At 33.7% G+C, this 25,974-nt stretch overlaps 1 protein-coding gene across 8 annotated transcripts in view; it reads left to right on the forward strand.

Moving 5' to 3' along the window:
* NAV3 (neuron navigator 3) overlaps window positions 1-25,974 on the forward strand; it is a 1,126,484-nt gene that overhangs the window by 821,913 nt on the left and 278,597 nt on the right. For all 8 annotated transcript variants that reach the window (XM_074226484.1, XM_074226477.1, XM_074226479.1 and 5 more), the window contains 2 exons: window positions 4,387-4,459; window positions 16,134-16,317. In XM_074226484.1, coding sequence (XP_074082585.1) covers window positions 4,387-4,459; window positions 16,134-16,317 — 257 coding nt within the window. The remainder of the gene's footprint in view (window positions 1-4,386; window positions 4,460-16,133; window positions 16,318-25,974) is intronic.

Genomic DNA, 25,974 nt, shown 5'->3' on the forward strand with positions numbered 1-25,974 from the left:
TCTTTTTTAAGTAAAAATTACTTTTGGGGAACTAATCTATACATGTCTTATTAAAAAAAGTAAAAATATATATCCAGCTTAATCATTTTATGATTCAGAGTCTCAAGTTTTTCTTCTGTTAGTGAAAGAAAAGTGTTAAGAGATCTATTTATGAAGTGAATCTGACCATTCTTACATTCTAACTTAATTTTATATTGCTTATAAACAAAATAATATTAATTTAAATAGTTTATATTTATTATGATTTCCCCCTTTGAACCCTGTTTTAACAGAAAAAGCATTATCAAAACACATTAAAAGAATTGTGTCTCATTTTAAAAATGTGAAATTTTTAAGACATGAAGTAATGTATTTTAAATTAATTTTAGTAGATTAATGTAATGGAATATTTCTATTTTATAAGAAAAGATGAATATGGAATTATTGAGGTAAGAATGGCATGACATACAGAGATGACCTAAAGTGAAGAAAGTAGAACCAGGAAAAATGATACACACAGTGATTTCAAAATGTAATCAGAAAGAATTATAAAAATTCTAAACCTAAATTTTGTATAATGTTAATGTTCAATGTTAGAAGAAAAGAACAAGGTAACCCATCTTGTGATTGCATATTATGGCATATAATGATTGAGGTTGGTCACTATCACATTCTTCATAGTATATTTACCTTTGTTCTTCTGCATAACATTTACTGACATTAACTATAGTTATATGTGATCCTAGGCAAGTAACTTTACTCTCTGTATGTCTCAGATTCCTTATCTGTAAAATGGAGCCACAGAGATATTGTGATGATAAAATAAGAAAATATTTCCCAAATATTATGCTGGTATTTTGGTGACAATTATTTTCTTCTTTTTATTGTTTTGCTTCTATATATAAAAACACTTCAACATAAAGTGACCAGGGATTCCATAAAATAATATTATTTTCTCTGGATGAATGATAAAAGCATTTCCTCCTATTTAACATATTTCCATTTAGTTGTATATATATATATATATATACATATATATATATATATATGTATATATATATATATATAGGCATGCACATGCATGTAAATATGGGCCTGCCTATGTATCATGTGTGTTACATATATGGATCCATGTATATTGCGTTCTTCTGATTTAGTGTTAATTTTTTTCTTTTTTCTCCCTCCCCCAGCAGTGTCTGTCTCTCTCTCTCTCTCTCTCTCTCTCTCTCTCTCTCTCTCTCTCTCTCTGTGTGTGTGTGTGTGTGTGTGTGTGTGTGAAATCATTCTATCCAAACTTCTATTTCTCTTTTCTTTCTCTGGATGCAGATCGTATTATCTTTCATTCATCTTTTGCAATTAATTTAGGTATTTAAAATAGTCCAAATGACTTTGCCAGTCAGAGTTGTTCCCTAAACAACATTGTTGTTATTGTTTACAACCTTTTTTTGATTATTCTAATTTTATTCTTCATTATTTTATGCAAGTCTATTCATGTTCTAAGATTATCAAAGTCATCATTTCTTGTACCACAGAAGTATTTCATCACATATACCAAAACTTGTTCAGTCCTCAGTTTATTGACATCCCCTCAATTTCTAATTCTTTGTTAATAAAAGGAGAGCTAGTGTTGCTCTAAATATTGATATCATAATATCATAAATTTAAAACTGGTAGTTTATTCCAACCTCTCTACCTTTACAAATGAGGAGATGGAAAGTTCAGAGATTTTAGGTGCCTCACTGAGCATCAAACATTTAGAAAGTGGCAGAGACAGGCTTTGAATCATTGTATGAATTCTAAGTCACACAATTTATCTACTATACCTTGGCTTTTGATCAGTATCTCTCAGAGAATATTAATACTTATAGATCATTTAACCAGTGATTTCTAGAACTCTCTGTTCCTCTTTCCATAATTACCTTGGTCACCGAAGAAACTCAAGGGAACTAGCGGCTCAGAATTAAGGATCATTTAAAAAAAAATCTGTTCCATGGTTTTACAGACTCAAAGAATTTGTTATCTAAGAGCCAGTCCACTGGAAATGAACTGTTCTGTAGTTTGCAGAGCTGGTTTTTAAGCTGATTGCAGTATTTAACTGTGACCATATTCCAAACTTTGTTATTACTTATCAGAACTCACATTTCCTTAGAAATGTCTTTTGAGGACTGATAGCTACCTTCACTCCAAAATGAGGCATTACAGTGGGAATTCACAGTGGGATGATAATTCTGTTTAGAACATGTCCTTTATACTTTTAATTTGTATATGCTGCTCCTTTAAATAATTTAAGTTGAAACTCTTTCTGAAAATATTTTATTTCCCCAATTACATGTAAAATTATTTTTAATATTCATCTTTTTAATGGGTATTTTGGTCTTTTTTCCTTTTTGCAAGGCAATGAGGTTAAGTGACTTGCTTAAGGTCACCCAACTAGGTAATTATTAAGTGTCTGAGGCTGGATTTGAACTCAGGTCCTCCTGACTCCAGGGCTGGTTTTCTATTTACTGTACCACCTAGCTGCCCTGATAATTTATTTTTTTGAATTATAAAGATTTTAATTATTTTCAGTTTTACAGTTCCCCCCATCTTACTTCCCTCTCCACCCCACCCCACCCCCTACAGAAGGCAATTTGTCAATCTTTACATTGTTTCCATGGTATACATTGATCCAAATTGAATGGGATGAGAGAGAAAGCAAATCATTAAGGAAGAGACATAAATTATAAGAGACAGCAAGATCAGACAATAAGATATCAGTGATTTTTCTAAATTAAAGGTAATAGTCCTTGGTCTTTGTTCAAACTCCACAGTTCTTTCTCTGGATACAGATGGTCTTCTCCATTGCAGATACCCCAAATTGTCCCTGATTGTTGCACTGATGGAATGAGTTGCTGTTAGGGTGTACAGTGTTTTTCTGGTTCTGCTCATCTCACTCAGCACCTGATAATTTCTTAAAAGATGATATCAAGGCTCTCTATCTACTACACCACCTAACTGTCCCTACATTCATTTTTGTAAAAATATTTGAACTTCAAATTTTCTACCACCCTCCCTTACTTCCCCTATCTCTGAGTTGGTTGCATCTTATGTCACTTCTTTTATTTTTATCCTTCTAAATATGGGGCTGAGTCTGGGCATCACCAAGATACTTTCGGTGGATCTGTGAAGTCAGAACTATTTTCAAAATATCCAAGATGTTTATCTCCCACATGAACAAAGGCACTTTGGGGATCATAAAATTGTTTGAATATAAAGGGAACATAAGAAGAAAAATTTAGAACTCTTGGTCTAAAATATGCAGGGAACTAGTATAGAAATAACCCCTCAAAATAGTAACCAATCTGTCTTCCTTCTTCTCTGTCTTCCCTTTGTTCCCTCCCCTTATTTCTCACCCATCTTCCCTCTGTCACCTGTCTTCTTTGTCCCTTTCCTCTCCAGTCTTTTACAAATATATAAAATATTCTATACATTCTCTTATATATTTGAATACATAGCATCATTATATATTATATACTTTATGTAATATGTATAGGACATATAGATTAACTTATCATGTATAATATTTTCATATTTGTGAATACTATTATATTTAATAGGTTTAGATTTGGAAAAGCTGTAGGGTCCAAACCCTTCATTTTTGAGATTAGAAAATGCGAACTGAAATTCAAATTTATTAAGGAATATAGGAAATTTTATGGTTTTTCAAATCAGTTTGAAAAATCTCTCATTGTACTTTGTAATAGCCCCCCTCCATATTTCACTATCAGGTTAATTGCAATTTAGATTATTCATTTCACTTATTGTCTGACTAAGTTGAATAAGATGGGTTAATGTCCACTGACATTATTTTCTTCAACACATCCATTGTTTTACTAAAGTAGGTCTGTTTGATTCTACACTGATAAGAAATAAGTAAAATTAATTTAATATTTTTAATTTTTAAGATTAAAGGGGAAAAAAGTTTATATAGACTTAATGTCAGGGACTCTCAAATTTATTTCTTTCCTTGGATTTGTCAAATATGCCTACTAACTGTCATTTTTGCTGTAACATCTTCCTGAACACACACAGTGTTACATCTTCTAAAGATGCTTTCATTGAGATTTATTTGTAAAGCACAAAATCTGGTTTTATGTTAAGTAGGTGGGTTGCTGATTTACCAGAATGCCATTCTGCTACAAGGCTTTATGAATTGTTTGTAAGTGCTAAACTGGACAATGGAAGCTTTATAGCAATTGCCTAATTAACCATAATAATTCTTGTTAAAATCTAGTAAAGAGCTGTACTATGTAATGAATGCAAAGTATTCATGCTCTTTCTTTCCCATTTTGTTCCTCCCAATCTCATTCTTACTTACTGTGGAGTGAAAAGTCTCTTAGTTGGTTGTTATTTCTTTTTATGTTGCAGATTGAAAATGTTGATGTCTGCCTTAGCTTTCTAGCAGCCAGAGGAGTAAATGTGCAAGGTCTATCTGCTGAAGGTAAGAAAGCTTACCAACAATGGCAATGATAGGATTATTTGGGGGAAATTATTTTTGTCTTTCTATAATTTTATGGATAAAATAAGGCTATTAAGCAACTTTAAAATTCTAAGTGAACTGCTTTTAACACTTTTCAATGTCTTGATATTTGGAAAATAAATTTAAATATTAGTTTAAAATATTAGTTATAAATATTATAATTTATATATGAGAATTAAAAGTCTGAAATGTTAAAGGACAAATAGCATTGTAATGATAGAATCACAGGGGATGTCACATGAGAAGACAGAATTTATTGAAACAGATGCTCATTTTGGGAAAGATTGAAGGCAAAAGAAGGATGAGAGGACAGAGGATGAGCTGGATCGATTATGTCGTGGAGGCAGCAAAGATGAGCATGGACAGACTTCAGGAGATAGTGTCTGGCATGCTATAGTCCTGGGAGTCATAAAGACTCACACATGACTGAATGACTGAACAACAATGAAGGAAATAGATAAAGAACTGGAATATGATACTGGCAGCAACAGCACTTAGTCTCTAACACTGACAGATTTATTGTAATATTAAATTGTAGCTGGCCTAAGTTCTCTAAATGTGGGAGTGTGGAAGAAAAAAGCATTAAATGTGAATTTGCCGGTTGTATATTTTTCCATTTATAGCAGAGAATGAGAACTGGTAAGTGTGGAGATTAGAAGGCTTAGATAATATGAAAGCAGAGGATGAGAATGAATCTATATAGAAACTGGGAGTGCTTGCTTCCACCCACCCACTCAACCATCCGTCCATCCATCCATTCATCCATCAATTAGTTATTATCATGTAAAAGGAATTGTTTCCAGTTCTGGAGATTCAGTGAAACAACTTTTGTCTTCAAAGACATTATACTCTCTTTGGGGACCCAACATGCATACCTGTTCACATTTAAAACATAAAAATAAAGAAAAATTCACTATCCAAATTTCAAAATAAATATTCAATTCAATATATGCCACAAGCCTTAGTACAATTTTAAATTTTAATAACTTCTTTTGAGAGACTTTGCCTCTTTTATGTGGAATGACTTACCCATTCTACTCTCTTTTCCCTTTATCCTAGTGCATACCTTTCTCACTTATTAACTCCATCTTTTTACCATATTATACCTTTAAATTCAACTCCCTCCCGTGCCTTGTCTATTTATATTACTTCTAAGTGCCCTAATAAATGGAAAAAGTTCATATAACTTATCAGTAGTATCATCCTTCTATGTAGGAATATAAGTAATTCAACATCATTATGTCCTTTATGATTTGCCTTTCCTGTTTACTTTTGTATGCTTTACTTGAGTCTTATATTTGAAGATCGTATTTTCTGTTGTATTCTGGTCATTTCATCAGGAAAGTTTGAAAGTCCTTTGGGAATGTTCACGTTTTCCCTGAAAGCAGTTTTGCTGATTGATTGATTTTTGGTCATAATCCAAGTTCTTTTTGCCTTTTGGAATATCATACTTCAAGTCTTATTATCCCTTAATGTAGAAGCTATTAAATCTTGTGTTATCCTGATAGTGGCTTCATGATATTTGAACTGTTTCTTTCTGGCTGCTTGCAGTATTTTCTCTTTGACATGGGAATTCTGAAATTTGGCTATAACAGTTTTCATTTTGGCATATCTTTCAGGAGGAGATTTGTAGATTCTTTCAACTTCTATTTAACCCTCTGATTCAAGAATCTCAGGAAAGTTTTCCTTGATAATTTCTTTTTTCTTTTTTTGTCTAGGCAATGGGGTTAAGTGATTTGCCCAAGGTCACACAGCTAGGTAATTATTATGCATCTGAGGCCAGATTTGAACTCAGGTACTCCTGACTCCAGAGCGGGTGCTCTATTTACTGCATCACCTAGCTGCCCTGATAATTTCTTGAAAGATGATATCTAGGCTCTTTTAGGTAGTCTTGATTTTTTAGGTAATTCAATAATTTTAAATTTATCTCTTCTGGATCTGTTTTCCAGGCTAACTGTTCCAATGAAATATTTCACATTTTCTTCTAGTTTTTCATTCTTTTGCTTTTGTTGTATTATTTCTTGATTTCTCACAAAGTCACCAGTTTTAGTTTGCTCTATTCTATGTCTTAAGGAATTATTTTCTTCAGTGAACTCTTGTATCTCCTTTTCCATTTGGCCAGTTCTGCTTGTTAAAGCATTCTCCTCATTGGCTTTTTGGAAATCTTTCCCCTTTTGACCCAGTCTAATTTTTAAGATGTTATTTTCTTCAGTATTTTTTGGTATCTCCTTCACCAAGGTACTGATTCAATTTTCGTGATTTTCCTGATTCACTCTCATTTCTCTTCCCAATTTTTCCTCTGCCTCCCTTACTTGCTTTTCATGAACCTTTTTGAGGTCTTCCATGACCTGAGACCAAGTCATATTTTTCTTGGAGACTTTGGATGTAGAAACTTTGACTTTGCTATCTTCTTCTGAGTATGTATTCTGATCTTCTTCTGATCTTCCTCATCACCATAGTAACTATCTAGGGTCAGATTTTTTTTTCTTCTGTTGTTTGCTCATTTCCTCAGCCTATAATTTGATTTTAACTCTTTGTGAAGTTGGGACTCTGCTTTTGGCATGGAGCACTGTCCCAAGGTTTTGAGGGTTTTTGTAGTTGTTTTCAGAGCTACTTGTAGAGACCTGAAAGTTTTCAATTCTTCCAAAGTCTTATGCTCTAAGGAGAGATTATGACTACTCTCCTGGCCTGTGCTCTGGTCTGTGGGTGACCACAAAAACTCTTTTCTGCCTTGGGACTATGAGGAGGATCCCTGCTCATCTGCTTCCTGGGAATAGAGCACCAGTTTGCCACCCATATCTGAGTACGGGCAAAGCAACAGAGTTCTGCCTTGCAAAGAGGTCCCTACAATTTCCTTCTGATTCCCTTACTGTCTGTTGACCAAGAATTCTAAAATCAATAGCTGCTGCTGCTGCTCCAGTGTCTCTGGAAGCCTGTTCCTGGTCTGCTAGGGTCAAGTCTGTGCTATTGATACCTGCTCTATACTCTATTCTTACCTTTTTCCTGCTGACTTCCAAGCTGTCCTTGGCAATCCCTGGACTGAGAGGTCTGGAGACCACCACCACTGCCACTGACCCTTGATGCGCTGGGATCACTGGGACCAGTTGCTTCCTGCAAGGTCTATGCTGTTCTGAACCCCTCTCTCACCCTGAGGCAGCAGACCCTTCTCACTGATCTTCCATATTTTCTTGGGCTGGAAAATTGATTCACTCAGTCTATATATGGATTCTACCACTCTAGAATTTGGTTAGAGTTTTTATTTAAAGGTATTTGGAGTGGTTTGGGGAGAACTCAGGAGATTTCCTGCCTTTACAAAGGAAATGGGGAACATATTAGCATGTAGGATGTCAGGAAAGACTTCTTAGCAGTTAATGCTTGCTCTAAGCTTTGAAGGAACAACTCTTAGAAATGAAAGTGAGAAGGGAGTTTAGTTCAGGTATGGGAGACTCCTTTGAAAAGACATGATGTGAGGTATTAGAGTCTTTTGTATGAGGGAAAGCGTGAAGTCTATTTTACTGAAATATAGAGTACATGAATGGAAGTAATAGCTAATTGGTTTGGGAGTTTGCATATGACAGTCTTTAAATAATAGATGAGCTTGTATTTCATCTCTACAAGTGATAGGGAGCCACAATTTGTACTGAGTATGGGAATGACATGGTCACACTGTGTTTTAATAATACCAGTTTGGCAGCTGTGTAAAGGATATATTGTTCCTTCCTCTGCATCATATTTTTCATCCAGGGAAGAGATCCCCCTTCTACAATGTTTATTGAGATTGAGATTGTTTTCTGGCAGCAATAACTTCTTGTATACCAAAAGTTTTTAAACTGGGGTCCTTGAGTTACCTTCCTCCCTAGCCCTCATTCTTTTTTTAAAATGAGCATTTTGATAATTGCATTTTATTATCATTGACTTATTTTGTAACTCTCTACTTCTCATTTTATGCTCCTTAGAAGCATTATTCTGAGAAGGGGTTCTTTGGCTATACCAGATTGCTTATGGCACAAAAGAGGTTAATAAATAACCTATGCTTTCTATAACACATATAGAGAGTTAGTACATGTAATAGTATACACTATTACAACATGAATAATGATAACATCTGTAAAGTGGGAGTTATCTATTGCTGTTTCTGCCCCTGGGGTTCCTCCTAGCATTATAATTATAGAACATTGAGTTCCTCATCATTCTAAGGTTGTTAGAATAGTATAAAGTGACAGATTTGGGGAGATCTAAGAGGGAAGTTCATCCCAAGAAGAGGATCAGTGCAACCTTCATGGAGAAAGTTTCATTTTTATTTTGATTTTAGAGAATGGATTGGAACTTAGCCGGTTAGAGAATGATAGTAGAAAGGCATTCTAGACAAAGCAAGAAAAATATGAACAAAGGAATGGGCAGTGCATAGTGGGCAAATTGGCTTTCTGTTCCTTACACAGGGTGTGCAGTATTTATTATATATCACTCTCCCAAGTCCTTCATGCAGTAAGACTCACAGATCTAATTCTCCCAGGTGACTACTACTTCAAGTTTTTTCCCCAGTGTTTGGCGTGCCACCCCCAACATCTATTTCTTGAAATATTGAGTGTCCTTCCCAGTTAAGCTCAGATACCATTTTTATATGAAGCCTTTCCAATTCTTCTCAATTGGTTGTGAACTCTTTTCTCACCCTGCCTTCCCACCCAGTTCTCTTAATATGTCTATTTTGTGTTGAAATGCAGATTTTATGTATATTGTATGCCTGAATAGGGACAAGAAAATCTGAATTGGAAGGCATGTATTAACATATACAAATATTATGATATTAAATGCTAAATATAGTATGCATTATAGTGTATTACATATATAACTCTATTGTCATATTACATATGATTTCACATATGATACACATATATTAGACAATGAGGTGGAACTTGGCCTTGAGTCAGTAAGATATGAGTTATAATCTGACCTCATAACTTATTAGCTGTTTGTAGTCAAGTCACTTAACACTTTTTGCCTCAATTTCCTTACCTATGAGATGAGGTGTAGATATAAGCTTTGTCAAGGAAATTCCAAATGGAATCAGTCAAACATGGTTGAAACAATAGCACATATATTACATATAAGAAAATATATAATATACATATATAAATGTATATAAAATATTTTTATATATCTAATCTGTATATGTGATCTCTCCTAGGTAAATTGTTAATTTCCTGAGGAAAGGGGATACATATATTATGTATATACTTATAAACTTATTATACTTTTGCCTCCCCCAAGGGAATATAAGCTTCTTCAGAACACACATTATTCTTATTTTGTTACTATTTCTAGAAACTAGCATAGCACCTAGTACACAGCAGAGACTTCTTAAATGCTTAGTGATTGCTTAAATACTATTAGCATTCATTAAATGCTTACTGTGAACCAGATATTGTGCTAATCAATTGACAATTTTTTTTTATTTTCTCCTCACAAAAATCATGAAAGGTAGCTATGGGTATTATCCCCATTTCACAGTATGAGGAAACAGAGATAGAGATTAAGTGATTTAACCAGGGCATACAACTATTGTCTAATACTGGATTTAGATTGAGAGCTTAATGTATTCATGTCCAGTTCTCTATTAATTGTGTCAGCTATCAAACAGCTACTTGAGGAGAGAATACTCTGTTCGGGGAAGGGAATATTAGATAAAGCTTGTGGAGAATCTTGCAGGGCAGTCAAGGGTGTATTATTTTTTCTTAATAGACAAAAGGGGAATACTGAAGACTTTGGAGCACAGATGTGATAATGCCACTTTTCATTTGCAATGCAGTTTGAAAGTATTTTAAAATTTATTTTTAAGAACATGCTGACTTAATGAATTCCTAAGCTAGAAGGGATCTTGGAAGGTCTATATACTGGAACACAAGTAGAGGTTTTAAAAAATGAATTGCATAAATCTCAGAACTCTTACATGAACTGATTGCATAGTGAAGTGATCAGAACTAGGAAGTCATTTTGTAAAGTAACACCTACATTGTAAGGATGATCAGTTGTGAAATACTTAGCTATTCTGATCAAAACGGTTATCCAAGACTGTTCCAAAGAATCCATGAGGAAAAAAAATGTCAATGACATCCAAAGAGGGAACTAATAAGCTTTCAATATAAATTGAAGCATACTTTTTAAAACTTTATTTCTTGTTTTTAGGTTTTGGTTTTTTTTTTTTTTTTTTTAGATTTTTGCAAGGCAATGGGGTTAAGTGGCTTGGCCAAGGCCACACAGCTAGGTGATTATTAAGTGCCTGAGGTCATCTTTGAATTCAGGTACTCCTGACATCAGGACCAGTGTTCTATCCACTGCGCCACCTAGCTGCCCCTATTTTCTTGTTTTTAAATATGTATTTTCTTTTTCAATAAAGCTAATATGGAAGTGTTTTTATGTCACTTCATATCTATAAGAGATAACAACCTGCTTGCATTCTCAAGGAGTAGGAAGAGGGATTGAAGGAAGAGAATGAAGTACCCAAACATGTTTTAAAAAGTTTAAAATTTTTACATGTAATAAATAAAACTATATTTAAAAGAAATAAAATGCCAAAGTTGAATTTCATAATTGGACAAAGCAAAAGTAAAACAAATTTATCTGAAAAAGATATCCAAATTTTAGGGAATCATGAGATCAAATATGAATCAGTAACATGACATAGCAGATATATATGTTTATGTGTATATGTATGCACACACATGCAAACACATAATATATGCATAAATATAAATGCATATATGCACATTTACATAAATACCTTTATCTTAGTATACATTAAGGGAACTCCAGGGGAGAAATTAGGGTTCAAATCCATCAGCTTACCCCAAAGATAGAACTCTTTTCATATTCTTCTCTAAATGTATAAAATTGAACTCTTTGTCTTCCCTCTCTATAAAACTTTACTCTCCTACCTCAGCTTCTTTTTTGCTGGGCATAACATCAGTTTTTACTTAATATTCTGTGCTGAGAAACTGAGTTAAAAAGCTCATATATATGAATGTGGAAAAGACTTCAGAGGTCATCTAGTTCAGACTAATTTTACAGTTTAGGAAACTGAGTCTGTTAGGTGAAGTAAAGCATCTAAGGTCAGGTAGGTAGTCATTGTCAGAGGTAGAATTAAAGAGGACTCAGGAGACAATTCCCTTGCTACCATATAGTCACCTCCAACAATCAGTTTCTTCCTCTTAGTTCATACTATTTTCTTTCATTCTTTCTTTCTTTCTTTCTTTCTTTCTTTCTTTCTTTCTTTCTTTCTTTCTTTCTTTCTTTCTTTCTTTCTTTCTTTTTTTTTTGTTTATTTTGAAAGTTAATGGGGTTAAAGTGACTTGCTCAAAATGACAGAGCTAGGTAATTATTAAGTGTCTGAGTTTGGATTTGAGCTTGGGTCCTCCTGACTCCAGGGCTGGTGCTTTATCCACTGCCCCACCTAGCTACCCCCTGCCATTCTCTTTCTAATTTGTCTCACACATCTGTCCCTCCTTGCCTCCTTGTTATGACTATGTAAATTCAAGCTCTCATTTGTTCTTATCTCAATTAGTGTGATATCCTTTTGAGCACTACTTTCTGTGTTTTTTCTCTTTCTAATCCATCCTTCATATAGTTTCTGGAGTAATATTCCTCATGACCACATTACTGACCAGTTATCAACAGAATACAAAACAAACCAGCAACTCCATATTAATTTATAAAGTAAAATATCAAGATCTTAACTAAGCAGTGGATCTGGTTTCACACTATCCATCTAGTTTTATTTCACTCTTGTTATTTTATACATTCAACATTTTAGCTAAACTAGGCAGCATAAAAGAAATTATCTAGGTTTTGGAATTAGAAAGATCTGATTTCAAATCCAATTTTTGATATAAACTCTCTGTGAGGTCTGATGTATAATGTTTAATCTCTATGGCAGTCCTCAGTTTCCTCATTTTTAATATCATATGTTTGGAGTACAAAGCCTCAGAAGTTCAATCTGTGTCTAGATCTTGGAGCCTTTGATTTCTGATCTCATCCTGCATTCTCCCTCCTATATACAATTACATAAACTCTCTCCCCTTCTGGAATGCATTCTTTGACCACTCTGTGTTGAAATCCTTCCCTTCTTGAAGTACTCACTTGCTGCCTTTTTCCAGAAAAACCTTCACTTAGCCAAGCTGAAATTTTTATTTCCTTCAGCAAGGTTTAACTAGTGTACTTTGCTGACATCCATCATTGGCCTCCATCACAAGGAAGCTTCCAATCAATAAAGATTTTATTAAGTATCTACTATGTCCAGAAACTAAGCTAAGTCCTGAGGATAAAAATAAAGTAAAAGAAATTCCATGTCTTTTAGAATTGTTCTTGTTCACTGAACTGCCGAGAGGAGCAAAATTCACAGTGTTACTGTTAATGTATACAATGTTCTTTCTCCAGAATCTGCTAAAAGTTTTGTGCTGGAAAATACCATCCACATTCAGTTCAGAGAAAACACTGTGGAGTCTGAATACAGAGCAAAAAATACTATTTTCACTTTTTTAAAATTCACTTTAAGTTTTTTCTTTTTCATATTTTCACCCCTTTTTAGTTCTGATTCTTCTTTTACAACATTAATATGGAAATATGTCAAATAAGATGGGACATATATAACCTTTATCAGATTACTCACTATCATGGGGAGGAAGGGGGGAGGATAGGAGGGATATAGGAAAATGTAGAACTCAAAATCTTACAAAAAGATCAATGTTGAAAACTATCTTTGCGCATAATTGGAAAAAATAAAATGAATTAACATTAAAAAAGACATTCCCTGTCTACTTGTTCTCCATCTTATGTGGGAATTAATATGAGAATAACTGTGTACAAATAGGTTACATACTAGGGAAATTGGAAATAGTTAGCAAGAGGAAAGACTCTTTAAAACATGTTGCCTGAATGAGGGAGGATCAGGTTGAAAATTCAGAAAGTCTTGAGTTCAAATTCAACCACAGACTCTTGCTAGTTGTGTGACTCTAGGTAAGTCTCATAACTTCTAACTGCCTCAGTTGCCTTAATAGGAAGATGAGACTAATAATAGCAGGTATTTTTAGATTTGTAGTGAGGATTAAATGTGATATTTGAAAGGGCTCAGCACAGTTCTACTTCATTCATATAACATTCTACCATATATTTCCCATATCTATGACCACATTGTTTCTTTTCCTCTTAGAATGCAACCTTCATCACCTTGTATTACCTAGCATAAGACCTTGGATATAGCAGATATCTAATAAATATTTATTGAATGAATGAAGTCATATTTTCAAACAAGAATTTACAGTACTTTAAAAGTTCATCAGAAGTTGTAAAAGTCTAAAGTCAGCATAATGGTGTCTGTCACTTGTGCTTTCTTTTACACTGGGGAGAGGTTGGAAGAAAAATAACCTTTCAGAGGTTCATGTTATGGCAGCAATTCCACTGAGAAGTAGGAGTGATTTCCTAAGCCAAAAGACAGCAGACCAAGCACTTTGTTAATGCCACCAGAATCCAAAGGCAGACGGAAAGCCTTGAAATCACAGCGTGATATATTTTATTGCTTTTTCTAAGCCATATTAAAAATATTATTACAGTTCTCTTCGATTTTTTTGCCCTCTTCTCCTTATTTCTTTTTCCCTAATCAATTTTAAATAAGACTACTATAATAAGGGTCAGCTACAGGTTATAACTGTTATGCATACCCTCATTATTATAAAGAAATAAATGCATAAAACTTAAATGGGACTTTCAAATGCTGGTAGCAGCTATTCCATTCAAAATATGTTTAATCATATATCTAAGGGAATGAAAAATAGCTGTTATCCAATATCTCATCATGCAATGGTGGTGACCCTGAGTTCTAAAAATCAATATTAATAGAACATAAGCTCTGGGAAGTATTACTAAGCTGTATATCATCTACTCAATGAATCAGTTAGTGATTTACATCAAGCATCTGTGTACTAGGCCCTATAACATGGTTGCCATCCAAAGAAAGGGAGCAGCTAGTTGGCAAAGTAGATAGAATGCCAGACCTAGAGTCAAAAACATTCCTCTTCCTGAATTCAAATCTGACCTCAGACACTTTTAGCTGTTTGGTGCTCAGCAAGGTACTTAACCTTGCTTGCCTCAGTTTTCTCATCTGCAAAAAGAGCAGGAAAAGGAAATGGCAAAACACCCCAGTATCTTTGCCAAGAAGACTCCAAAGAGGGTCACAAAGAGTTGGTCAGGACTGAAAATGACTAAAGAGTAACAGCATGCAAAGTAAAAATGAAATAATCCTTGACTTAAATTCCTTCATATTCACTCAAAGGACAAGATAAGTGCATTCCAAGGAAAAGTGCCACAGGATAATAAATCTTTGAGCCACAGAAACTGTTGAAGATAGTATATTAAGGACCAAAGGCACTGTGTTCTTTTTCAGTGGGGCAAGGACCCTTAAGTCTTGGAAATATTGTGCAGAAGACAAATTTTGGGATATAATGGATTAATCAACAAGCATGTATTTATTTAGCACCTGCTCTGTGTCAAATACTGTGGCAAGCACTTAGGATAACAAGACCAAAAAAATAAAATAAATCACTCCAAATGGAGTGATTAAAAAGGGGAATTGACCTATAGCTTCAAATAGGGAAAAAAACCTAAAGTGAAATCTGTTTCTTGAATGTTGTACTCTTATATTTAGACAAATGTTATTAATCTATGCTTAATTTATGCAAAATATCTGAAAGCAGGGACCAAGAGAAAGAACTTCTCCCTCACAGAAGAAATTCTGGTGTATTATAAAGACCAGAAAAAGAACTAATAGAATCAAGTATAGAATGATTTGTGTGTGTGTGTGTGTGTGTGTGTGTGTGTGTATGTGTGTATGTGTGTATAAATGTGTATATGTATGTGTGTGAATATGTATATATATTAAATATATAGTATGAATATAATATTATAGTATATATATTATTTTGCATCTAATAGTAACTAACTCTAGGGTGGGAGGGGAAAAGAAGAAATTTACATGTTAATTATATACGTAAAAGAAATAACAAATTTTACATAGTGCATTTATAGTTTCATGAGTAATCACATTTTTACTGTACCGTTATGGAAATTTTTGTTTAGTTCCATAAATTAAAATTAAAATAAATGAAAAAAATAAACTCCAGACCCATTGTTAGCAGCCAAAACATAAAGGTACAGCAGTAATTTTGTTTCCTTACTGGACAGTGTGTACCACTTTCCAAACTGAAATGTGAATGTATATTGATATATTTAATAGAGAAGTTGCTCAGCTTTTGATTTAACCATAAAGGAGCTAGAATCTCAGAGTTGGCAAAAACAAGCATCTTTTGCCTAGTTTTTTACCTTATACTCCAGTCTCTGATCCTGTTTTGAAAGGTCAAGTTAGAGATCAGGTTTTGCTTTGGCTTTGTGAAAAAAGCAGAGTGAAGACTAGGGTTGGTTTTCTCTGTAGACTTGTTTTGTAGTAAACAAAATTTCTGTATTCAAAATTTAATTTGTGGGTAAATATTTTCTTTGCATGTGTAATTATAAAAAATAAAAAACGAGTAAGAAATGAGATATATAATATATATTGTGTTATTTATATTTCTTCCTTTTTTATTTTAAACAGAAATAAGAAATGGAAATTTGAAAGCCATTTTAGGGTTGTTTTTTAGTTTATCTCGGTATAAACAGCAGCAACATCATCAACAACAATACTACCAGTCTTTAGTAGAACTCCAACAACACGTCACTCATCCTTCACCACCAGCTGAAGCCAGCCAGTCCAAAGCGCAACAAGATATGCAGTCCAGGTAAGTTGGACGCTTGGGGGACAGTTCTGGGCGACTTGGTTGGTGGGGGGGGAAGTGTGTTTCTAACAAGCCAGAGGGATGAACATTAAAAAAAAAAACCAGGCTTCATCTGTTTGTTGTGTGGTTGCTGGTTTGTAATCTTGTGTTTTTGTAGCTTGTTTACTTAAATCATAGTAGGTGGCAAAACATGTGGTGTTCCTCTTCCTTTCTGTGATCCCTCCCTTTCTTTCCCTCCAGTAATGTATGTTAAATGCAAGTGACATGTAGAAATATATTTGTATAATACTCTTTTCATTCTTGAACTATGTTGATCAATTTTAACTATCACATTTTCCCTCATTATATACTTAGCTAGCTTTTTATTGTTTTAATGGATGAGATACTGACTTCATTAAAAAATCTAGTCAACAAAACAAATACTTGGCTTTTTCTGTGTATGTGGTGTTTTTTTTATTCCTGCCATGTAAGTGTTGTCTGGCTTTTTAATTGGTTTGTGCATGTAGACGAGGCTAAGATTCTTTCAAACACTAACTTCTTTGCCCCTCAACCCCCCTCCCCCACCAATATGGTCTTTCCCTCATTTAAGACAAATTAAAATTAGTAAGTTTCCTACCTAGAAGCTGCCTAGAACTTTCCTCCCTGATAGTTAACTATCTTTCCTGACCTTCCTTGAAGAAAATCACCACTAACAACACACACAAACACAAACACACACACACACACACACACACACACACACACACACACACACACACACACACACCTTATACTTTTTTTTGCAAAGTAATGGGATTAAGTAACTTTCCCATGGCCACACAGCTCATACACACTTATCTTTAAGAATAAATCTGGAAAGTTGGTAAATTCCCTTTTACTTTAGACATTTAAAAATAATTTTCTATTTGATTAAAGTGTTCATAAAATTCTTTTACTTTTTGTTGTAATTCCTATATTCAATTATTAACCTGTTCGTATTAGCAAAAATATTGCTTCAAATCTCATCTAATTCACAGGCTCTATTTAGCTCTTCATTCACTAAGTAAATAAAAAAAATCAGTTTTTCTAATCCATGGAATTGTGTTCAAATCTTGCTTACTGAGACATTCTCCTCCCTTCCATTAATTTAGTATAGAAATATTAGAGATGTCCTGCTAAAATATCACAAGTGACATTTTGAGTAATATCCATCATCCTTTCTAAAAGTAATTGTGTGTGTGTGTGGGGGGGTGATGGTTAGAAGTTTAGATTATTGCAGCATCAATCAAGAATTATGCTCATCAAATTCTGTGAGTTCTTTGGGCTTTCTAAAGAATAGAAGGAAGGTCTCTTGCCTAACAAAAAGGGTCGGTCATTCACCTCTCTTCCTCTTTTATGTTTTCCTGTTCCAAGTTACAATATAATACTAAAACATCACTAGTAATCAGATTTCCTAGAGCTCTTTTTATGCCATTGAAATGAACAGGAAGTTGAAATAGGAGCTAAAAATAATAATAAAATAGTATAAAAATAAAGGGATATATTTTTTTTTTCTAGAATGCAGGTTGGTTGAAATTGCTTTTCTTAGGTTTCAGCCTTTGACCAATAAATATTATTTGTTTCTTGAACAAATATGAATCATTGTTTTTTAACATCAATGCATCAATATGTTGCTGTAGCCTATTTCTTTGGGAAATTTATTTTTTTATTTTTAAAAATAATTCATTTATGTATATAATATATGTCATACAAATGTATATCTTTGTATGCACCTATATTATTTACCCTCTGTGCTCAGTTTTGAGAATTCATAGAAAGAGAAAAGATAATCCCAGCCAACAAGGACATCACAGACTAATGGACTAATGTGAAAACAATTATTTACAAGGAAACAACATATAGAATAAATTGGAAATAACCAAAAGTGGGAAATCATAAGGATTAAGGGACATCAAGAAAGACTTCCCATAGCAGGTAAGATCTAAAAATGGAATTCAAGGAAGTTCAGGGAATGAGAAGGGAGATATTCCATTCATGGGGAACAGTCTTGAACTCTGGAGATGGATGTTTGTTCAGGTAATAGCAGCAGCAGCAGCAGCAGCAGCAGCAGATTAACAGAACAGACATCGTAACACACAAACCAAAGGTTCTCAACTCAACAGAATGTTAGGGACTTTCTATTCTGCTTGTGGAGGGAGAGAACTTGCCAGGATCACATAACTTTTAATATTAGAAGTAGGGTCCTTGACTCCAAGGCAGACTTTATCTTCTTTTGGGGACATATTTTCATTTATGTGTATTTGTGCAAATATAGCACCCTGGATAGAATGTAAGCTCTTTGAGACAGGAACTAGTATTTAAACATTTTTTGTCTTTGTATTCATAGGACTTCAGACAGTGCCTGAATAAATGCTTTTTGATTAATTGATCCAGGAAACAACTTTAATAATTCTGCACCATTTTTCTACTATATTTTTTTATTAGTTTTCTTCTTTTGTCTTTTTTTCCCCCAGTAAGAACACATTAAAAGAAATCATTCTCCTAACATGGTCCCCCAGATTCCTTCAATAATGGTAGCCATCTCTAGAGTGGAGAAGGGGGACAGGAAGATAAAAAAGAAATTTACATGATGCCATATATATATATATATATATATATATATATTTATATATACAAACATATATTACAAGGTTTTTTGTTGTAGTTTTTTGCAGTCATATTTTTAAAATTGCAATGCTTCATGCAAATAATTATTTTATTCTATAAATTAAAAATTAAAAAAAATGTGTCAGTGGCCTTAGGTAGTTTAAATTGTGCTCATTGGCCTAACTTTGGAGACCCTGAAGATTGATTGAACCATCCTTGTAGGAGGCCTAAATATCTTATGTGGAAGCACATACATCTGAAACTTTTTTTAAATACAATATTAGTTTGTTAACTCTCAAAGATGGGAAGATATTAGCAAATTGATCTTGTACCCTTATTCCAAAAATCATCTGATGGTGCTTCAGGGTCCTTTCTTTGGTTTTCTTTTGAATATTCAACAGAATATTGGCTTTGGTAGCTACAAAATTTTTTTTTCCTACATCTTTGGAAAGTTCTGGTCTGTATCCAATGGTTTCTAAGCAATGAGGAAGAAATAATCCAGAACTTCCTTTGTCCTGTTTTATGTAGTTTTTCCTCTATCATTTAGAATGTTCTTCTCACCTCTTTCTGTGAGAATCCCAGAATGCTTTCAGTGTGCTATGTATTAGTGTTTTCTTTCTCCTTAGATATTCATCTTTAAGTCTAGCAACTGGGACTATGGGGAAGTTATTTGGGTATAATGTCATACCTGGAGTCAATTCATCTTTCTGAGTTCAAATCTAATCATATATATATATACATATATATATGTATATATATATATATATATATATATATATATATATATATATATATTTGTCTGGTCAATCTGCTTCAGTTTCCTCATTTCTAAAATGAACTGGAGGAGAAAAAGTGCAAACTCTTCCAGGAGTTTTGCCAATAAAACCCCCAAATAGAGACATAAAGAACTGGACATGAGTAAACAATTCATTTTCTAAATTTGAGATATAAATCCTGGTTTATAGTAGTTGTCTTATTGATTTTAAAGATCTTTTCATATAATGAATGTAAATTACTGGTCTGTTATTTGGAATACTTAAAAAATGGTTGTATGTGGTTTCACATGCTATCAAGGAAGACCAAAGCTAGAGGACTGATTAAAATCAGGAGTACTGAGCTGTTTATGGGTTAAAGCTTATCTAAATTCAGCACTGTTATGTTGAGCCACCAGTAATAAAGACCATGAGGGTGCTGAAGAGTAAAGGTGAAAGTTAGAGAGCAGCTAACTGGCCCAGTCAGAGAAGGGAGAAGGTTAAAGATTCTGTGCTATTGGACCATGAATGGCTATTATACTTCTATCATGGGCAATAGAGAGATCCAATCTAAAACAAAACAAAACAAAAAATAAAGGAAGGATGAGAGAAGAAGGAAAGAAACAAACTTTAAAAGGGTATCTTCCATTTTTCTCTGTGGATTAATAAAACTAATTTTATAGAATTCTCAGTATGATTAGGATTTAAAAAATAAATGGATAGATCTACATGAATTCGTTAAAAACAAATTATTCATTTTTTTGTTTTGATAAAATTTTTGAAATTATTTTCATTATTTTGAAATTATTTAAATTATTTTTAATATTGCATGTTAACATGAAACTTATTTACATAAAAGAGGAAATAGAATGTGCAGCAAGATGAATATTCTAAAATACAAAAATTAAGTCTCGTTGCTTTATTTCCCAGCTTTCTTTTCCAGTGTTTCTTATGTTCTATTTATTTGTGGTGGTTGTTATTGTTTGTTCTTAGTTCTAGAAGAGGATGTGACGTAAGGAATTTGATGCCCTGACTTGCAAGTAAATTGGATTTAAGTAAAGGAGGACGGTGCAAAATCTATCTATAACTCTCCTTAGTGAACTTTTCTCATTTCACTCTCTCTGCCTATTATGTTCTTTTTTCTTATTCTCTCAGTATAAATTTATTGATCATTAGGTTCATAAATTAATATGTTCTGTCCCTGCCACGACTATAAATGTATATATGGAAATAGAGATCATAGGAGTATATATCTGACCTTACAGTAAATATCAAAGATCCTCTAATTCTATTCTCTCATTTTAAATGGGAGGTTGGTCATGTGATTATTTTTCATTCTCTCTGACACAACTATATGACACAACCTATATAAGGAATGTCCATATCTTTCCCATTTTTTGCTCTTATATGGAATAAATCTTGTTCTCATTTACATGATGCTCTTTGCAATTGAACCAATATTGCCCTTAAAACTATGTAAATATTGAATTTTTCCTTGATTTAATGATTTCCAGAAAAATATCTTCAGGAACTTTGTCCATTAAGCTGGTCTATCATCTGACTTCTCCTTCTGCCTTCCATTAATTTGTATGGTGCTTTAATTGAAAAATTAGACATGCAGCTATGTCCTTTTCATGCCTGCTAATAAAACATTTTAAAGTATTTTTGAACTGTGTCCATGAACACCCTCCCACAAAGTTTCTAAAACCAATCTCCCCCTCAAAGAAACACACACATACCCATTATACACATATATAATATGTGTATAAAACTTCATATATAAAATTAGCAGAATACAAGATCATTATTGACTTTGTTATGTTTTTTTAATTTTAAGTGAAGCAGAAATTTTCACATTTTATTTACAGCCTTAACTACTCTTTGATAAATGAGTACTAATTTCATGCCTTTTTTACATCTACAATGTTGATGCTTTTTGTAGATTTTACCAAATAATATGTGACAGTGAATCTTGGCTCCTTTTCCTTCTTTGTTCCATTTCAGCTTGTTTCACTTGTGCTCTCCGTTTTGGAATAAAACTGTGCTCCAGATTCAAATGACAACGTACTCTGAGGAAGAGGGTTTTCTTATTTATCCTTCATTCTGAGAAATAGCAATTTATGTTTCTTAACATTTAAATTGATTTGCGGGAATATAGCAAGAAAATTATATCCAAAGTAGTTCAATCTTGTTTTGACTAGATCCCATTATAATTATCTCTCCATATATTTAGATAGATATAGACATCTATAAATCTTTATCATCAAGCACACAACTCAGTTAACTCATCTCTGTCACCATTGTATTCTTGGATAAGCCACTTCATCATTTTGGCCTCCAGTTTCCTCATCTTTTAATGAGGGATGTTGGACCAATTGTCTTCTGAGATCTCATCTAATTCTTGATCTATGATCCTACATCTATACCTAAATGAAGACAACCTAAATTTTGCTCCATAGTTATCAAAATTCATGTATTCATTTAGTAATGTAGAAAAAATAGACTGGAGTATTATAAAGAATTTGCTAAAATGTCACCTTCTATTCTGTTCCTCTAAGTCTTTTGCTTGTACCAACCTTCCCCATGGAGACCTGGTGATGTTTTAGGGTCTCCATCTAAGTGATCAGGCCTTAAAAGTTAATTTTACAGAGCATTTCAAGTTGGTTTCCCTACATGGTTCATGTTGCTCCATGTGTACAAGTTGTTAGCAATAGCTCTGTAAATAAGAGATATCACACCTCAGATGTCATATACTATTCAACCATTCAATACTTCTTTTGTGAAAATACAGAAAATGCAGGTCAATGAGGACCAGAGATTCATGGCTGAAATCTCAGCTATCATTCAGTCTAAACCCTTCATTTAATAAATGAGAGATTTCCTGAGTTGCCAAAGATCACCCTGGTAGTAAGCCCTAAAGAGAGAATTTGAACTCCAGACCTCTGTCTCTGGGAAGCTGAGTGGCATGATGGATATAGTAGTGAGCTTGGTATCAGGAAGATTTAAATTCAAATCTGGTCTCAGATATTAGCTGCAATACCCTGGGTCAGTCATTTAACCCTGTTTACCTCACTTGCCTTATCTGTAAAATGGACTAGAGAAGGAAGTGACAAAGTACTTCATTATCTCTGCCAAAAAGCACCAAATGGGATTACAGAGTCTTAAATGTTTGAATAGTAATTTACCTCTGACTTTAATGACATTCTGTTGTACCAATCTTTCTTTATCACTTCCTCATAATGATCCTTTTTATGGCTAAGGGTGAAAGGTTGGGAAGGATACATCAAGATCCACAAAAATAAAATTAATAAAATCTGCCAGATATATAAATTGCTGAAAAACTTTCTGAGTCATTGAAAGTGCAAGATTTCTCTAATTTCCCACCCTTCTCATTTAATTTAGCCACTATTTGTTAAATATCTGTCATAGGTTAACATTGATTCTAAGCTCTGGAAATACAAGGACCAAATGAAAAATGAGACAATACCCTCACAGAGTTCACAGTAAACTGAATTGTAGAACTCATGAACATAAAAGTAGATGTTAGATAATTTGATGAAGAACAGAAGGCTAACAGTGGGGGTGGATGGCAATCTGGAAGTTCTTTTTTATGTAAGATCTTTTTCTAATTTTTAAATTTTTTTAATTTAAGGCAGTGGGGTTAAGTGACTTGCCCAAGGTCACACAGCTAGGCATTATTAAGTATCTGAGACTGGACTTGAACTAGGTTCCTCCTCTCTCCAGGGCTGGTGCTCTATCCACTGCACCACCTAGCTGCCCCAATTTTTGCATGGGAAGTGACACATGAGTTTATTTTATTTTTTATATTAATTTTTTTTAAGGCAATGGAGTCAAGTGACCTGCCCAAGATCACACAGCTAGGCAATTATTAAGTGTCTGAGGTCAGATTTGAACTCAGGGTCAGTGCTCTATCCACTGCACCGCCTAGGTGCCCCTGACACATGAGTCTAGACGTGAAGGAGGTATAGTGAGGAGGAAGTGGATTTCAGGCTTCGGGGACAGCTTTTGCAAAGGAAAGGAAATGAGAGGTGGAATGTTAAAACTAGGGAACTGTCTGTCTTAGAGCAAAGGAAAGGGTAGTAGATTTGCAGAAGGAAGACTGAAGTTGAAATCCTAACATTTTCCCTTCCTGCTTATGTACCCTCGAAAATGTTCCATAATCTTGATGGCCTCACTTTTCTCACCAGTAAGAAGAGGTCTCTATTATCTCTAACTCTATGCTCCTAAATAGACCGGGTTGGCTAGAAAGTGAATTACTTTAAGGGAAGAAATTAAGTTTGGAAAGATCAACTGGCACCAAAATATAAAAGACTTTCAGTGCCAGGCTTGTCATATTTATACTAGAAGAAACTTTGAACTGAAAAGTAATTTGTATCAGATCTTTCTTTTAACTGAGGAACAAAGAAAAAACCAACAAAATTTCTCTGTGAAAGATAAAAGATTTAATTTCGATGTTTCTATGTCCTCATTTCATAGAAAAAAAAACCTTTCCCCATATAAACATATAGTAAGATATAGCTGTTTGAGATCACTTTAACCATGCTAATTTTTTTATAGTCCGAGGCATAAATAGATGAAAATGCTGATTGATAGAATTGCTGCTGATCCAGTGAATTACCACATACCATTTACTATATTTTCTCTAGTGAAGTTTTGGGAAATTATGATCAAATGAAAACAGCAAGAAAAATTTCCCCCCTAGATTTTGGCTCCATGTAAGACACATATTCAGTGACTGACTAATTAGCAAAAGGACAACTTAGTTCTCAGGATAAAATGTGGAGTTTTCAATTCAGACTATGTTACAACATCACACTTGGCTGATTCCTCTGCTATATAGTAGGTCACTGATCCTAACCTTTTTTTATATGTCAGGGCAGTTTGACAAAGCCTGCGGACCCCTCCTTGGAATGATGTATTTAAAGTCAATACATTTACAAAATTGAATCAAATATATTGAAATAGTTATCAAAATATGAATAAACAATAACTGCATGACCTTGGGCAAGTCACTTAATCCCATTGCCTTGCAAAAAAAAAAACTTAAAAATAAAATATGATTAAACAAGACAAAAGTTCATAGATACCAAGTTAAGACCCCTTTGCACACTCAGATGGTGAAATGAACTAATATCAACGAGAATATTGAAAACAATTTCTGTTTTGTTTCCTTGTCAGAAACTTTCTATAAAAAGTCCAAGAAAGTAAAAGGAAGAAAAGGTAAAGGATAATTGATGAGTATAAAAACCAACCAAACAGTTTTGTAGTGAAAATTATGAAGAGAGAAAAGAGGGAGTGAGACAGAGAGAGAGAGAGAGAGAGAGAGAGAGAGAGAGAGAGAGAGAGAGAGAGAGAGAGAGAGAGAGAGAGAGGCAGAGAGACACAAAGTGAGACAGAAAAAGACTGAGATAAGAAAGTTAGAGACTGATTGATTTCTGGATTCAATTATGATAAAAATATACATTCCATAGAGCAATGAGGCACTGGATCTCTCTAGGAGATGATCTCCTGGAGATTTGGAATAAAGGAATTTCCTCATCCCTTAAACCAATGAAACTGCAGATTCAATCGTTATTAAAGAAATTCTACCAAATAGTAATGAAGGAATTTGTGAATCTCAGTGAGGGTAAATCTGGTGAATTTGTATTCTAGTATATTTCAAAACAAGGTTTTCTAGTTTTAAATCTATAGAAATGAAAGTGACTTTTATCTTAGTGATTTATTGGTATTGTGTCTGTGAGCAAGTCATGTAATTATTATATGCCACTCATCTAAACTCATCTAAATTTAAATCTAGACTCTATGGCCTCTAGTCAGGTTATTTAACCTGTTAAAGTATCTGTGTAGTTACTGAGTTATTAGACACTTATTGTCTATTATATTTCAGGTGTTGCAAGAATGCAAAGTAAGGCCAAAAATTGTCTCAGAGAACTCTCAGACTGATGGGGAGGCAATATGCAAACAAGTGGGTTCCCTTCCAGATCCATTTTATGAGTCTGTAATCTATTGAATTATATTCAGAAAAGAAGAATATCTCATTTTAGAACCTGTTGTGAGATAATGAATCTTTTTTGCCAGGAAAGTTAGATAAATCTGAAAATATTCATAAACACCCAAAGAGGGAAAGTTTGTCTTAAATTTATTCATCCCTATTTATTAGGGGCTAAAGCATGGGGTAGAATTATAAAGTATATGAAAATTTATGCTGGAGGAAATTAAATACAGAATGAATGAGATAAATGAAGTTAAATTTGGATGTCAA

The sequence above is a fragment of the Macrotis lagotis genome, chromosome 2 (assembly GCF_037893015.1).
Source record: "Macrotis lagotis isolate mMagLag1 chromosome 2, bilby.v1.9.chrom.fasta, whole genome shotgun sequence".
Taxonomy (NCBI): Eukaryota; Metazoa; Chordata; class Mammalia; order Peramelemorphia; family Peramelidae; genus Macrotis; species Macrotis lagotis.